Raw genomic sequence first — 15,106 nt, forward strand, 5'->3', positions numbered from 1 at the left:
CTTTCTGCTGGCTTTGTAATCTTTTATAGAGTACTGCTCATCAAAGTAAAACGTGGCAAGCTTTGATGCTGCCTGGGAATGGAAGGGACTTGGTTTAACGTCCCATCTGCAAGGCATCACATGTTACAGTGTAGTAATCACCCGTACAGCACTTCAATGTATCTATTGAGTTAGTGGAGCGAGACTTAAACCCAACTTGCCATAGAGGGAGTACAGAGAAGGTTCACCAGACTGATTCCTGGGATGGCAGGACTTTCATATGAAGAAAGACTGGATAGACTCGGCTTGTACTCGCTAGAATTTAGAAGATTGAGGGGGGATCTTATAGAAACGTACAAAATTCTTAAGGGGTTGGACAGGCTAGATGCAGGAAGATTGTTCCAGATGTTGGGGAAGTCCGGAATAAGGGGTCACAGTTTAAGGATAAGGGGGAAGTCTTTTAGGACCGAGATGAGAAAATCATTTTTTACACAGAGTGGTAAATCTGTGGAATTCTCTGCCACAGAAGGTAGTTGAGGCCAGTTCATTGGCTATATTTAAGAGGGAGTTAGATGTGGCCCTTGTGGCTAAAGGGATCAGGGGGTATGGAGAGAAGGCAGGTACAGGATACTGAGTTGGATGATCAGCCATGATCATATTGAATGGCGGTGCAGGCTCGAAGGGCCGAATGGCCTACTCCTGCACCTGTTTTCTATGTTTCTATGTTTCTAAGATATGTGTAGAAGCGTTTACACCGAAGATAGACACAAAATGCTGGATTAACTCAGCAGGACCTGCAGCATCTCTGGAGAGAAGGGTCTCAACCCAAAACGTCACCCTTTCTATTCAGGCAGCGAAAGCAGTTCAGAGTTGGATGAAAACTGGCTCTGGCAGGTATCCAAAGCAGACCCAACCCTCCATCCATATCTGTGTCGTTGACATAATAATCAACAACTCAGGATTTCAATGTACAGCACCAGACCCAACTAACCAGAGTCGGTTGGGTCTTATCAAGTTGAACCTTTAGCCCGTTAAACAAGTTACACATTAATGGAGCATGTAATAAAACGTTTGAACCAGAAGAATATGTGAACAACCTGCGCTCAGGGTATAAATAGAGAGAAGGTGCAGACCTCACCAGTCCCGAGGTGAACTCTATTCCGGAGTGTCGGATCCAAACCGCTAATCCAAGCATGGAGAAAAAGGTTGTTGGAAGTACCTTAGCGTCAGAGCTCGACTGCTCAATTTGCTTCAACAAGTACGAACCTTTCGTCAGGAAACCCAAGCTGCTGAGCTGCCAGCACTGTTTCTGCGCCATCTGCCTGAAGATCATGGTGTCACTCAAGGACGGCTCCTGGGTTGTCTCCTGTCCGCTCTGCAGACGCTACACGCTGGTGGTGGACGCGCTGGTCAGCAACCTCCCAGACAACCTGAGCCTGATGGAGGTCCTGCCCAGAAGGATGTCCGCCTTCCCCGAATCCGTGCCCGAGATCCTGCTGTCTCCACACTTGCTGCTGCAGAGGCAGCCCAGCACCTTCACCTTGCTCGCCCACATCAATGACTCCGACCGCTCTGGGGACAATGGAGATGAACGCTTCAGGGATATGGTCACCGTATCAGCCATCAGGCGCTTCCTGGTGACCATGATCTTTTTCCTGATCCTCTTGTATGGACTTCAGTATTTCTTCAAGAACACCACTCTGATCTGGATCTTGGTCGTCATGACAGTGTTGTGTGCGTTGACTGGACTGATTCTACTATACTTCACTTGCCAGCACAGTAGAAGTGGGGAATCCAGGAGATTCTGGAACCCCCAGTCTGTTCTCTCTGGACACTGATCAAATGTCAACACCTTCTTGTTCCCACTGTATGTTCATCCGATGATTTATATTGTATTGAAGATGGGACACAAAAAGCTGGAGTTACTCAGTGGGACAGGCAGCATCTCTGGAGAGAAGGAATGGGTGACGTTTCGGGTCGAGACCTTCTTCTGAAGAAGTGCCTTGACCCAGAAACGTCACCCATTCCTTCTTATGTCTAGCTTCGGTTTAAACCAGCACCTGCAGTCTTTCCTACATATGTAATATTTGTATTGTGAGATTTAAGTTGGGATTGTTATTGGTGGATTTGTGAGGCAGCAACTCTAAGCCAAATAAATAACTGCAAAGCAATGTGTCGGGGGATATTTTCAAAGGCGGAGAATGGCAGATTCTTGATTAGTACGGGTGTTATGGGGTTATGGGGCGAAGGCAGGAGAATGGGGTTGAGAGGGAAAGACACATCAGCCATGACAGAACGGCGGAGTAGACTTGATGGGCCAAATGGCCTAATTCTTCTCCTAGAACTGATGAACCTATGAAGAGTACCCCAGAGGAGACCGCCATTAGACCCGAGACAAACAATTGCCCCCCCCTATCTTTCCCCACATCCTTGCATATTTTTGCCCCTTCAACTGGTTTATCGATGTTTCATTGAGGTCTATTAAGTCGACACGGTGGTGCAGCGGTAGAGTTGCTGTCTCACAGAGCCAGGGACCCAGGTTCGATCCTCACTACCGGTGCTGCCAGTGTGGAGTTTGTACGTTCTTCCCGTGACCGCCTGGATTTTCTCCGGGAGCTCTTGTTTCCTCCCACACTCCAAAGACCTACAGGCTCGGTATATGTCCCTAGTGTTAGTGTGCGGGGATCGCTGGACTCGGTGGGCCTGTTCCCTCTCTGTATCTCGAAACTAAAAACTAAATATGTAACTATCGCTTGAAGTGTTACGTTAGTTTGGACCAATGATTAATTTTAGTGCTGACTTGTACAGCTAAAGAGAGAGCCCTGTGTTGTGATGGTGGGGCCAGCCTTTTCCGTTCTTCCAGGTTCTTCCAGTCAATTGCCACTTTTAATAAAAGAGACTGTGTTTAGTATTCTCCCTGAGACTGAGTCGACATGGTCCAAGTCAGCCACCTCACCCATTTTCCATTGTGTGGTGAACTTTGATCAAGGACGCTTTATTGCACAATGCTATGTATGGATAACAGATGCTGAGGTCAGCTTGTATAGGAATGTTTATATACTTAAATGTTGCTGCTTGCAGAAACAGGAATAAACTGATGTTTGTTTGAACCTTTGTCTTTACTGCACATATTGCACCCATTGTAAAGGTTTAGTTTAGAGATTCAGCGCGGAAACAGGCCCTTCGGCCCACCAAGTCTGTGCCAACCAGGCAGCCAGCGATCATTGTACTCTGGCACTGTCCTACACACTAGGGACAAAGACGTGCAAACCTGCATGTCTTTGGAGTGTGGGAGGAAACCAGATCCCCGGGGAACTCCCACGCAGGTTACGGGGACAATGTACAAACTCCATACATACATACAACACCCATAGTCAGGATCGAACCAGGGTCCCTGGCGCTGTAAGGCAGCAACTCTACCGCTGCACCACTGAAGGATTTTTGAAGGATATGGGAGTAAGCTATGGGGAGAGATTGGGCAGGCTCCGACTTTATTCCTTGCAAGGGCAGGAGACTGAGGGATGATATTATAGATGTCTATCAAATCATGAGGGGAATAGACAGGGTGAAGTCTTTTTCCTTGAGTTTGGAAATCTGGAACTTGAGGACATAGGTTTAAGGTGAGAGTGGAAAGATTTAGGGGCAACTTAAATGGAATGAGCTACCAAATTAAAAGACGGAGGCAGATACTATGAGAACATTTAAAATAGATTTTGACAAGTACATGGATAAGAAAGGTTTAGAGGAATATGGGTCAAATACAGGCAAATGGGACCAGTTTAGTATAATTTCGAGATACAGCACGGAAATAGGGCTTCCGGTCCACCGAATCCATGCCAACCAGCAATCCCTGTACACGAGCACTATCCGACACATTAGAGACAATTTTACAATTCTTTACCGAAGCCAATTAACCTAAGTCTTTGGAATGTGGGCGAAAACTGGAGCACCCGGAGAAAACCCACACGGTCATGGGGAGAATGTACAAGCTCTGTACAGACAGTACCTGTAGTCAGGATCAAACCCAGGTCTCTCATGCTGTAAGGCAGCAGCTCTACTGTTTTACTCTAACTCTACCACTGTGCCACCATGCCACCCTCAAGCTTAAAGGGACATCTTGGTTGGCACAAACAAGGATCTGTTTCTGTGTTATCCAACTAGCAATGTAGTGGGTCAAATCATATATTCCATACATCCTCACTTGATGGTGCTGTCTACCAGTTACTGAATAAGACACAGGATTGTCATTATTTCTGCTTTACTGGAAGGTACTGTATCCGTTTCCCTGCTTTTGTGCTTAAAATTACACAAACAAGATTTCAGTTTACTTTAGAGATGCAATGTGGAAATAGGCCCTTTAGTCCATCGAGCCCACGCAAACCAACGAACACTGATTCACATGTTTCCCTTTATCATGTATTTGTACACGGTGAATGGTTTGATTGTAATCATGTATTGTCTTTAGTTTCATTGTGTTTAGTGATACAGCGCGGAAACAGGCCCTTTCGGCCCACCGGGTCCGCGCTGACCAGCGATCCCCGCACATTAACACTATCCTATATCCACTAGGGACAAGCCAATTAACCTACATACCTGTACGTCTTTGGAGTATGCGAGGAAACTGAAGGTCTCGGAGAAAACCCACGCAGGTCACGGGGAGAACGTACAAACTCCGTACAGACAGCACCCGTAGTCGGGATCGAACCGCTGCATTCGCTGTAAGGCAGCAACTCTACCGCTGCACCACCGTGCCACTGACTGGTCAGCACACAACAAATACTTTTCACTGTACCTCAGTACATGTGACAATACACTAAACTCAACTCAACTCCTACATATTAGGGACGATTTACAGAATCCAATTGACCTACAAACTTGCTGTCTTTAGAATGTGGAAGGGAAACTGGAGCACCCAAAGGAAACCTACATGGTCACAGGGAGAACGTACAAACCCGAGGTCGGGATCGAACTCGGGTTTCTGGCGCTGTGAGGCAGCAGCTCTACTGCAGTATTCTCAATCTGCATTCAGTGATGATTTCCCATATCTGGATAGTCCATCAGCACCATCTATACCCACACATGTTCATTGATAGTCCCCGCTATATCCCAGACAGATGCAGTTTCTTTCAGAGAAGAGAAAATTGCCTTTTAAAATAAAAAGAATTGCTGAAAGGATATTTTTAGGAGCAATCTTAAGCTCAAACTATGATGGAGTGTATATTAAAAAATAAAACATATTCAATTGCAATAATTTAAATCTGAACAAATTTGGGTTGCACAGTGGCGCAGCTAGTGGAGCTGCAGTCTCATAGCGCCAGGGACCCAGGTTTGATCCAGACCTCGGAAGCTGTCTGTGTGGAGTTTGCATGTTCTCCATATCTCAAAGACGTGCAGGTTTGCAGGTTAATAGGCCTCTGTAAATTGCCCCTAGTGTGCCGGGAGTGGATGAGAAAGTGGGATGATACAGAACTAGTGTGAATGGGTGATCGATGGTCGGCATGGACTTGATGGACCGAAGGGCCTGTTTCCATGATGCTTTTTTAAAAACTACTTACCATTTTTTTGGTGATTGAGTAGGAGTACATTTACTGTTGGGACTGTGCCCTTGGTTTGGATTTATAGGTTTTTGTGTAATTGCTCAGTCAGCTGTTCAGAGCTTTTTGAAGAATGAGGCAGTGTCATGGTGTTGTGGACATCCCAGATCCTTCCGCTTGTGTTGTGTCGCTGCGCCCTGCTTCCTGGTCACCTTCTTGGCTTCACTGCCTACCTCCACCTCTTGTGGATTGGGGCCTAGATGTGAAGTCCCAGTGTCTAACGATCCACTCTGTTAGAGCAGAACGATTTATCTGGCGAGGATAGGCAGCTGTAAAGTCATAAGGTACACAAAAATGCTGGAGAAACTCAGCGGGTGCAGCAGCATCTATGGAGCGAAGGAAATAGGCGACGTTTCGGGCCGAAACTCTTCTTCAGACTGATGGGGGGTGGGGGGGAGAAGGAAGGAAAAAGGGAGGAGGAGGAGCCCGAGGGCGGGGGGATGGGAGGAGACAGCTCGAGGGTTAAGGAAGGGGAGGAGACAGCAAGGGCTAGCAAAACTGGGAGAATTCTGTAAAGTCATACCAGGTCTACTTCCCACTCTGCATCCTTTTCTATTTCACACACCACAGTAAAACTTGGAACTTACTGGAGTTTAAACCCTTCATCACCTACATGTACAAAGTCTGCTTTTAATCAGTTCAATTTACTTTCCGTCAAATCAGTGGAAAAGACTTTGCTCATATTGATGATGTGGATATTATGTGTTTCTCTCAGCAGGAATGCCCCTAATTGGTTCTCTGAGTAAGGACAGCAACTATTAACTACCATAATTAACCACTGCACACTGTAAGCAAATGATAGGTAAACATGCATTCGATTTTGCAGTAGAATGAACTCTGTAGTGAAGATACGACAGACCATTCTTGCCAAGATGTCAGAACCATGCTGGCCATCCGCGAGTCACGACGCCTGCCCGAGCCAGCCACCAACGTCTGCCATCGGGTGTGGTTGGCGAGGGACTACACGCTGTCCACGCGTACCCTGGGGGATTTCCGGGACCGCTGGGCACCGCGGGGGGTTGAATGTATCCTCAGTAAGGATTGTAACATAGTCTCCTTCTTCCTCGTGTCCAGCCAACTTCCATAAAACGTCTTTCCGGTCGGTCAGTGACGGGTTGAGGGTCGGTGGTTGCAGAATTGGCTACTTCAGTCAGTCACTGTGGTACAGTTTCTGTCGTCAGCATTGCCCGGGATGCGCCACGTGGAGGCTTCTGCTTGCATCCCTGTAGCATAGTTGTATAGTGTGTTGTGTTTTTGTTTGATTTTCTGTTTTTGGATTGAATTCTGTTATTAATTTGTGTCTCTGTGATGTCTTTATTACTTGTTATATTCCGATTATATGTTATTCCGATTACTATGTAAGGTGTCCTTGAGATGTCTGAAAGGCGCCCATTAAATAAAATGTATTATTATTATTATTATTATAGTGGTTTATTTAGTATATTTGCTTGTCTTGTATTATGGTGGTGGGTTCGGTTTTGTTTTATTGTACTGTAAATGTTATTTTTAATACTTGAATAATTTTTTGATAATTTAAAAAATGTTAGAAGCATGTTACGCATTCAATCTTTTCTTTCACTCCACCGATTGTACTTGAGTTTGGCTTGATTGTATTTTTACTAGTATTTTCTGATTTGATCAGATGGCATGCAAAACAAAGCTTTTCACTGTACCTCGGTACATGTGACAACAACAGTACACCCTGTTTAGCTCGGTCATAATTGAATTGAATTGAATTTCAAGTTTGTCCAAGGTACACAAAAAAGCTGGAGAAACTCAGTCGGTGCAGCAGCATCTATGGAGCGAAGGAAATAGGCAACGTTTCGGGCCGAAACTCAAAGGAAATAGGTAACGTTTCGGGCCGAAACCCTTCCGGGTTTCGGCCCGAAACGTTGCCTATTTCCTTCGCTCTATAGATGCTGCCTCACCCGCTGAGTTTCTCCAGCTTTTTTGTCTACCTTCGATTTTCCAGCATCTGCAGTTCCTTCTTAAACAAAAAGTTTGACCAAAATGTTGTTTCCATACAATCATAACAATATTCTCATCCAGGGGGTAGGGTGTGATGGAATCGAGTTTTATTGCACTTCATTCCTGTCCGATGCTCAGCACTGGCGCTGTGGAACACCTACCCCTTTTCAAAGTCTGCAAGCTGCAATCTTAATCGTAAGGTCCACCTCAGACACAATCTGAGTGCAGGCTGGTGTCAAACAAATCTGCATCATCACCCCTGCACTTTGTGCGATTTTTAACGCTGCAATACTCCATCTCACTTGCAATGAGCTTTGCGCTGGAGTTGAGCTAATCTGTAGGAAACTGTTTAACCTACATTGCTTCCATTCCAGAAACTAGGGCACCTGCAACTTAATATGGATGACGCTTGTGTAGGTGTAGGTTGAGGTGTAGGTTGAGACGTTCAACCAGTCTCATTAACTCGTTCACTAAAGCATGTGAGGGAATGGACCTTACAGTAAATTTATGTAAAAACAAAAGTCTTCTATTAATTGAGTATCCAAGTGTCAGGAAGTCATGAAACAACTCTATAAAACTTTGGAATATTGTGTGCAGTTCTGGTCACCCCATTATAGGAAGGACGTGGAGACTTTGGAGAGGTGCAGGAAAGGTTTACTAAAACGCTGGCTGGATGAATGGGTATTAGCCACATGGTGAGGTTAGACTAACTTGGATTGTTGAATGCTGTAAGCTGAGGGGAGATCTGATATAAAGCATATAAAATTATGATAGGATATTATGCAATCAAAACACAAGTATAAATCCATTGCTTGAATTTTATTCAAGTATAAATGATGCAATGAAGATATAAATATTTGTTACTGTAAATTGGCAACTGAAACTTGGCGGAACATCCTATTTTAACAAAACATTGTTTTCACTGAGTTAATATGATTAGCTTCATTGGTGACATGTTAGTGATTTATTAAAAACAGTCTATACAGACATTACTCCACCTTTTACACTCTATAAAACAAATGCAAAGGATAGAAACAAGGAACTGCAGATGCTGGTTTACAAGTGTTGTAGTAACTCAGCGGGTCAGTCAGCATCTTTGGAGAACATGGATTGGTTTCGAGTTGTGATGCTTCTTCAAACTGAGGGTTCCCATCTACACCATGAAACAGAGAGCAGCTTCCAATTTTCCCGATGGTTAACATGAGCTTTAAGTCGTCTAATAATTCAAAGTTTGAGTTTCAAAGGAAAGAAATTCACTCTGGCTACATTTTACATTGCAGCTGTATGGAGGAAGATGCCTGCTCTTATCAACCAATGCAGCATCTGAATTATCTTGAGCAACACAAGCGCTCCATTTTGAGACAAGTTTAGAAACATAGAAACATAGAAATTAGGTGCAGCAGTAGGCCATTCGGCCCTTCGAGCCTGCACCGCCATTCAATATGATCATCCAACTCAGTATCCTGTACCTGCCTTCTCTTCATACCCTCTGATCCCCTTAGCCACAAGGGCCACATCTAACTCCCTCTTAAATATAGCCAATGAACTGGCCTCGACTACCCTCTGTGGCAGAGAGTTCCAGAGATTCACCACTCTCTGTGTGAAAAAAGTTCTTCTCATCTCGGTTTTAAAGGATTTCCCCCTTATCCTTAAGCTGTGACCCCTTGTCCTGGACTTCCCCAACATCGGGAGCAAACTTCCTGCATCTAGCCTGTCCAACCCCTTAAGAATTTTATAAGTTTCTATAAGATCCCCTCTCAACCTCCTAAATTCTAGAGAGTATAAACCAAGTCTATCCAGTCTTTCTTCATAAGACAGTCCTGACATCCCAGGAATCAGTCTGGTGAACCTTCTCTGCACTCCCTCTATGGCAATAATGTTCTTCCTCAGATTTGGAGACCAAAACTGTACGCAATACTCCAGGTGTGGTCTCACCAAGACCCTGTACTCCCTGCTCCTATACTCAAATCCTTTTGCTATGAAAGCTAACATACCATTCGCTTTCTTCACTGCCTGCTGCACCTGCATGCCTACTTTCAATGACTGGTGTACCATGACACCCAGGTCTCGCTGGATCTCCCCTTTTCCTAGTCGGCCACCATTTAGATAATAGTCTGCTTTCCTGTTTTTGCCACCAAAATGGATAACCTCACATTTATCCACATTATACTGCATCTGCCAAACATTTGCCCACTCACCCAGCCTATCCAAGTCACCTTGCAGTCTCCTAGCATCCTCCTCACAGCTAACACTGCCCCCCAACTTAGTGTCATCCGCAAACTTGGAGATATTGCCTTCAATTCCCTCATCCAGATCATTAATATATATTGTAAATAGCTGGGGTCCCAGCACTGAGCCTTGCGGTACCCCACTAGTCACTGCCTGCCATTGTGAAAAGGACCCGTTTACTCCTACTCTTTGCTTCCTGTTTGCCAGTCAGTTCTCTATCCACATCAATACTGAACCCCCAATACCGTGTGCTTTAAGTTTGTATACTAATCTCTTATGTGGGTCCTTGTCGAAAGCCTTCTGGAAGTCCAGATACACCACATCCACTGGTTCTTCCCTATCCACGCTACTAGTTACATCCTCGAAAAATTCTATAAGATTCGTCAGACATGATTTACCTTTTGTAAATCCATGCTGACTTTGTCCAATGATTTCACCACTTTCCAAATGTGCTGCTATCCCATCTTTAATAACTGACTCTAGTAGTTTCCCCACTACCGATGTTAGACTAACTGGTCTGTAATTCCCCGTTTTCTCTCTCCCTCCCTTCTTAAAAAGTAGGGTTACGTTTGCTACCCGCCAATCCTCAGGAACTACTCCAGAATCTAAAGAGTTTTGAAAGATTATTACTAATGCATCCACTATTTCTGGAGCTACTTCCTTAAGTACTCTGGGATGCAGCCTATCTGGCCCTGGGGATTTATCGGCCTTTAATCCATTCAATTTACCCAACACCACTTCCCGGCTAACCTGGATTTCACTCAATTCCTCCAACTCCTTTGACCCGCGGTCCCCTGCTATTTCCGGCAGATTATTTATGTCTTCCTTAGTGAAGACGGAACCAAAGTAGTTATTCAATTGGTCCGCCATATCCTTGTTCCCCATGATCAACTCACCTGTTTCTGACTGCAAGGGACCTACATTTGCTTTAACTAATCTCTTTCTTTTCACATATCTATAAAAACTTTTGCAGTCAGTTTTTATGTTCCCTGCCAGTTTTCTTTCATAATCTATTTTTCCTTTCCTAATTAAGCCCTTTGTCCTCCTCTGCTGGTCTCTGAATTTCTCCCAGTCCTCCGGTATGCTGCTTTTTCTGGCTAATTTGTACGCATCATCCTTCGCTTTGATACTATCCCTGATTTCCCTTGTTATCCACGGATGTACTACCTTCCCTGATTTATTCTTTTGCCAAACTGGGATGAACAATTTTTGTAGTTCATCCATGCAGTCTTTAAATGTTTTCCATTGCATATCCACCGTCAACCCTTTTAGAATTAATTGCCAGTCAATCTTGGCCAATTCACGTCTCATACCCTCAAAGTTACCTTTCTTCAAGTTCAGAACCATTGTTTCTGAATTAACAATGTCACTCTCCATCCTAATGAAGAACTCAACCATATTATGGTCACTCTTGCCCAAGGGGGCACGTACAACAAGACTGCTAACTAACCCTTCCTCATTACTCAATACCCAGTCTAAAATAGCCTGCTCTCTCATTGGTTCCTCTACATGTTGATTTAGATAACTATCCCGCATACATTCCAAGAAATCCCCTTCCTCAGCACCCTTGCCAATTTGATTCACCCAATCTATATGTAGATTGAAGTCACCCATTATAACGGTTTTGCCTTTGTCGCACGCATTTCTAATTTCCTGTTTGATACCATCTCCAACTTCACTACTACTGTTAGGTGGCCTGTACACAACACCCACCAGCGTTTTCTGCCCCTTAGTGTTTTGCAGCTCTACCCATACCGATTCCACATCCTCCAAACTAATGTCCTTCCTTTCCATTGCGTTAATCTCCTCTCTAATCAGCAACGCTACCCCACCTCCTTTTCCTTTCTCACCATCCCTCCTGAATATTGAATATCCCTGGATGTTCAGCTCCCAGCCTTGGTCAACCTGGAACCATGTCTCCGTGATCCCAACTATATCATAGTCATTAATAGCTATCTGCACATTCAACTCATCCACCTTATTACGAATGCTCCTTGCATTGAGACACAAAGCCTTCAGGCTTGTTTTTACAACACTCTTACCCTTTATACAATTATGTTGAAAAGTGGCCCTTTTTGATTTTTGCCCTGGTTTTGTCTGCCTGCCACTTTTACTTTTCACCTTGCTACCTATTGCTTCTACCCTCATTTTACACCCCTCTGTCTCTATGCTCACACATTTAAGAAACCCTTTCCCTTTAACTCCATCCTCCACTATCCCATTCGACACCCACCCCCCTTATTCAGTTTAAAACCACCCGTGTAGCAGTGGCAAACCTGCCTGCCAGAATGCTGGTCCCACACCTGTTAAGATGCAATCCGTCCCTTTTGTACAGTTCCCCCTTACCCCAAAACAGATCCCAGTGATCTAAGAATCTAAATCCCTGCCCCGTGCACCAGTTCCTCAGCCACACGTTCAGGTCCCGTATCTCCCTGTTCCTGCTCTCGCTAGCACGAGGAACTGGAAGCAAACCGGAGATAACAACCCTGGAGGTCCTGCTTTTCAGCATTTTTCCGAGCTCTCTAAAGTCACGCTGCAGAATATTCATCCCCTTCTTTCCGACATCGTTTGTGCCGACATGCACTACCACTTCCGGATGTTCACCTTCGCCCTTGAGGATTTTCTGCACTCTGCCCGTGACATCCTGGATCCTGGCACCAGGAAGGCAGCACACCATCCTCGCATCCCGTCTGTTGCCGCAGAAACCCCTGTCCGTACCTCTCACAATGGAGTCTCCCACTACAATGGCGTTGCCTGCCTTAGGCATTTTTGGTTTTGGCTCAACAGCCCTATTTGCATCACAAGCCAGTCCGCCGCCCAGTGTAAACACCTCTTCTGTCCCGACAGCTTCTAAGTGGGTGAACCTGTTCACAAGAGGTACAACACCCGGGGAAGTTGGCATTCCATGCTTCCCTCCCGTTCTCACTGTCTCCCACCTTCTCTCTTCCAGTACCTTAGGTGTAACAATCGTACTGTAGGACTTGTCGAGGAACGACTCTGTTTCTCGGACGAACCGGAGGTCATCCACTTGCTTCTCAAGTTCCCCAACACGGCCCTTCAGGAGCTCTACCTGGATGCACTTCTCGCATTTGTAGCAGCCAGAGGCACCAGCGGTGTCCTTGACCTCCCACATACTGCAAGCATCGCACTGAATCAGCTTGCCTGACATCTCCTTCTTTCGTCTCTACCTCTCAAGCGTATTGCGTGGTCTCCTCTCCTCAGCCTCCTCGCCGAAGACTCTCGAGCCAAAGACTCACACTTTTCTCACAGGGCACGCCAAAGACTCACACTTTTCTAACAGGGCACGCCAAAGACTCACACTTTTCTCACAGGGCACTTCACTCACTGCCGCTCGCTAAGAGCCGTCTTGCTTAAATTGACTGATAAATTGCCTGATTTACCAATTTACAAACCAAATTCCTCAGTTTTCAACTGTTTTCCCGGCACTGACTCGCTTCTCTCCTCCCACTTGGGCTAGAGCCAATCAGTCGTATCTCTTGCTAATCTCCTGCTGCTGTTACTCCCAAACCTACAGCAATTCTGAGTCGTTTATAGTTGACGACAATGCCAAATACTCTACTCAGCAAGGTCAGGGAAGAGAGATTAAGAAAATACCATGGAAAGTCTTACGGCATGATAAATGTTGTTCCACTGTACTAATATTGGGACATTCCAATGTTTTCTCAGGATACTTATAGTTCATTGGGATGTTGTTGCTGTTACAGATTCAAGCTAAAATATGTCACTGTTGAATCAGTTTGTTTAAATTCCAATTTACTTGCAAATTCAAGACTCAAATGCTATTCTGTGTTTAACATCACGGAGCTCGCGATCCCTTTGCCAGGGGTCGACCTCTACCGCAGGAACCTGCCGACTTTAACATCACGGAGCTCGTGGTCTCTGGTCAGAGACCGACTTTGGGAACTCCACGCTACAGGAGCTTTGACCGCCCCCGACGCGGGAGCTTCGATCACCCCGAATGCGGATGGTTCGACTGCCCCGACCGCGGGACATTATTGCCTTCCATCATAGTGAGGAACGTGGGGAATCCGCTGTGGTGGATGTTTATGTTAACTTTTATGTAGTTGTGTCTTGTTGCTTTTTTTTTGTATGGCTGTATGGTAATTCGAATTTCACTGTACCTTAATTGGAGAGAAGGCAGGTACAGGATACTGAGTTGGATGATCAGCCATAATCATATTGAATGGCGGTGTAGGTTCAAAGGGCCGAATGGCCTACTCCTGCACCTATTTTCTATGTTTCTATGTTTCTAAACTGACCGTGAACCCTTGAGATGACAGAGACTTAGTGGTGTCCCTCATTACATTATTTTATTTTCCTGAGTTCCTTCCACGGTGGCCTAAGCTGTTGGTTATTTCCTACAGCCCTATAATTTACAGTTCTTACATTCCTTTGTCAATATTTTCTCTCTCTTTTCAAAGATATGTGTTTCTCTGGTCACATTCTCTCTCTATTTTTATTTATTCCTATCAGCAGGACGGATTCATCTATTACCATGGAAACCCTGGCCCAATCCTGTTGTTGAAATTCCCTTTGTCCTATCCAGTCCTCCCACATCCTCTACAACTTAAAATGAACCATTTTTCTCTTTTTTACCCCACTGCTAATGAAGGACCTGCGACCTACAATGTTAAAGTGTTCAAGAAGGAACTGCAGATGCTGGAAAATCGAAGGTAGACAAAAATGCTGGAGAAACTCAGCGGGTGCAGCAGCATCTATGGAGCGAAGGAAATAGGTAACGTTTCGGGCTGAAACCCTTCTTCAGACTGATAGGGGGGGGGCGGGGAGAAGGAAGGAAAAAGGAGGAGGAGGAGGAGCCCGAGGGCTGGGGGATGGGAGGAGACAGCAAGGGCTAACAAAATTGGGAGAATTCAATGTTCATGCCCGCAGGATGCAGACTCCCCAAGCGAAATATGAGGTGCTGTTCCTCCAATTTCCGGTGTTGCTCACTCTGGCCATGGAGGAGACCCAATGTTAACACTGTGTCTCATTCCAGGACGCTGCCTGATGTTTTTTGTCGAGATACAGTGTGCAAGCAGGCCCCACCGAGTCCACGCCGACCAGCGATCCCTGTACACTAGTTCTATCCTACAGATTAGGGACAATTTACAGAAGACAATTAACCTCCATACCTGCACGTCTTTGGAGTGTGGGAGGAAACCAGCGCACCTAGACTAGAGAAAACCCACGCGGTCACAGGGAGAACAAATAAACTCCACACAGACAAGCACCCGTAGTCAGGATCGAACCCAGGTCTCTGGCGCTGTGAGGCAGCAACTCTACCACTGCAGGGTCTTGAGCCAAAAAGTCAACTA

General features: G+C 45.4%; 1 protein-coding gene across 1 annotated transcript; it reads left to right on the top strand.

Moving 5' to 3' along the window:
• The first annotated feature begins 1,138 nt into the window (after positions 1–1,138).
• rnf186 (ring finger protein 186) lies at positions 1,139–1,817 on the top strand. Its single transcript, XM_033047818.1, has one exon. The coding sequence runs from the start codon at positions 1,173–1,175 to the stop codon at positions 1,815–1,817; it is 645 nt and encodes a 214-aa protein (XP_032903709.1). The 5' UTR covers positions 1,139–1,172.
• Positions 1,818–15,106: the final 13,289 nt, after the last annotated feature.

The sequence above is a fragment of the Amblyraja radiata genome, chromosome 31 (assembly GCF_010909765.2).
Source record: "Amblyraja radiata isolate CabotCenter1 chromosome 31, sAmbRad1.1.pri, whole genome shotgun sequence".
NCBI lineage: Eukaryota > Metazoa > Chordata > Chondrichthyes > Rajiformes > Rajidae > Amblyraja > Amblyraja radiata.

Coding starts and splice junctions, on each gene's coding strand:
- rnf186 (XM_033047818.1), top strand. CDS start 1,173: ATGGAGAAAAAGGTTGTTGGAAGTACCTTAGCGTCAGAGCTCGACTGC.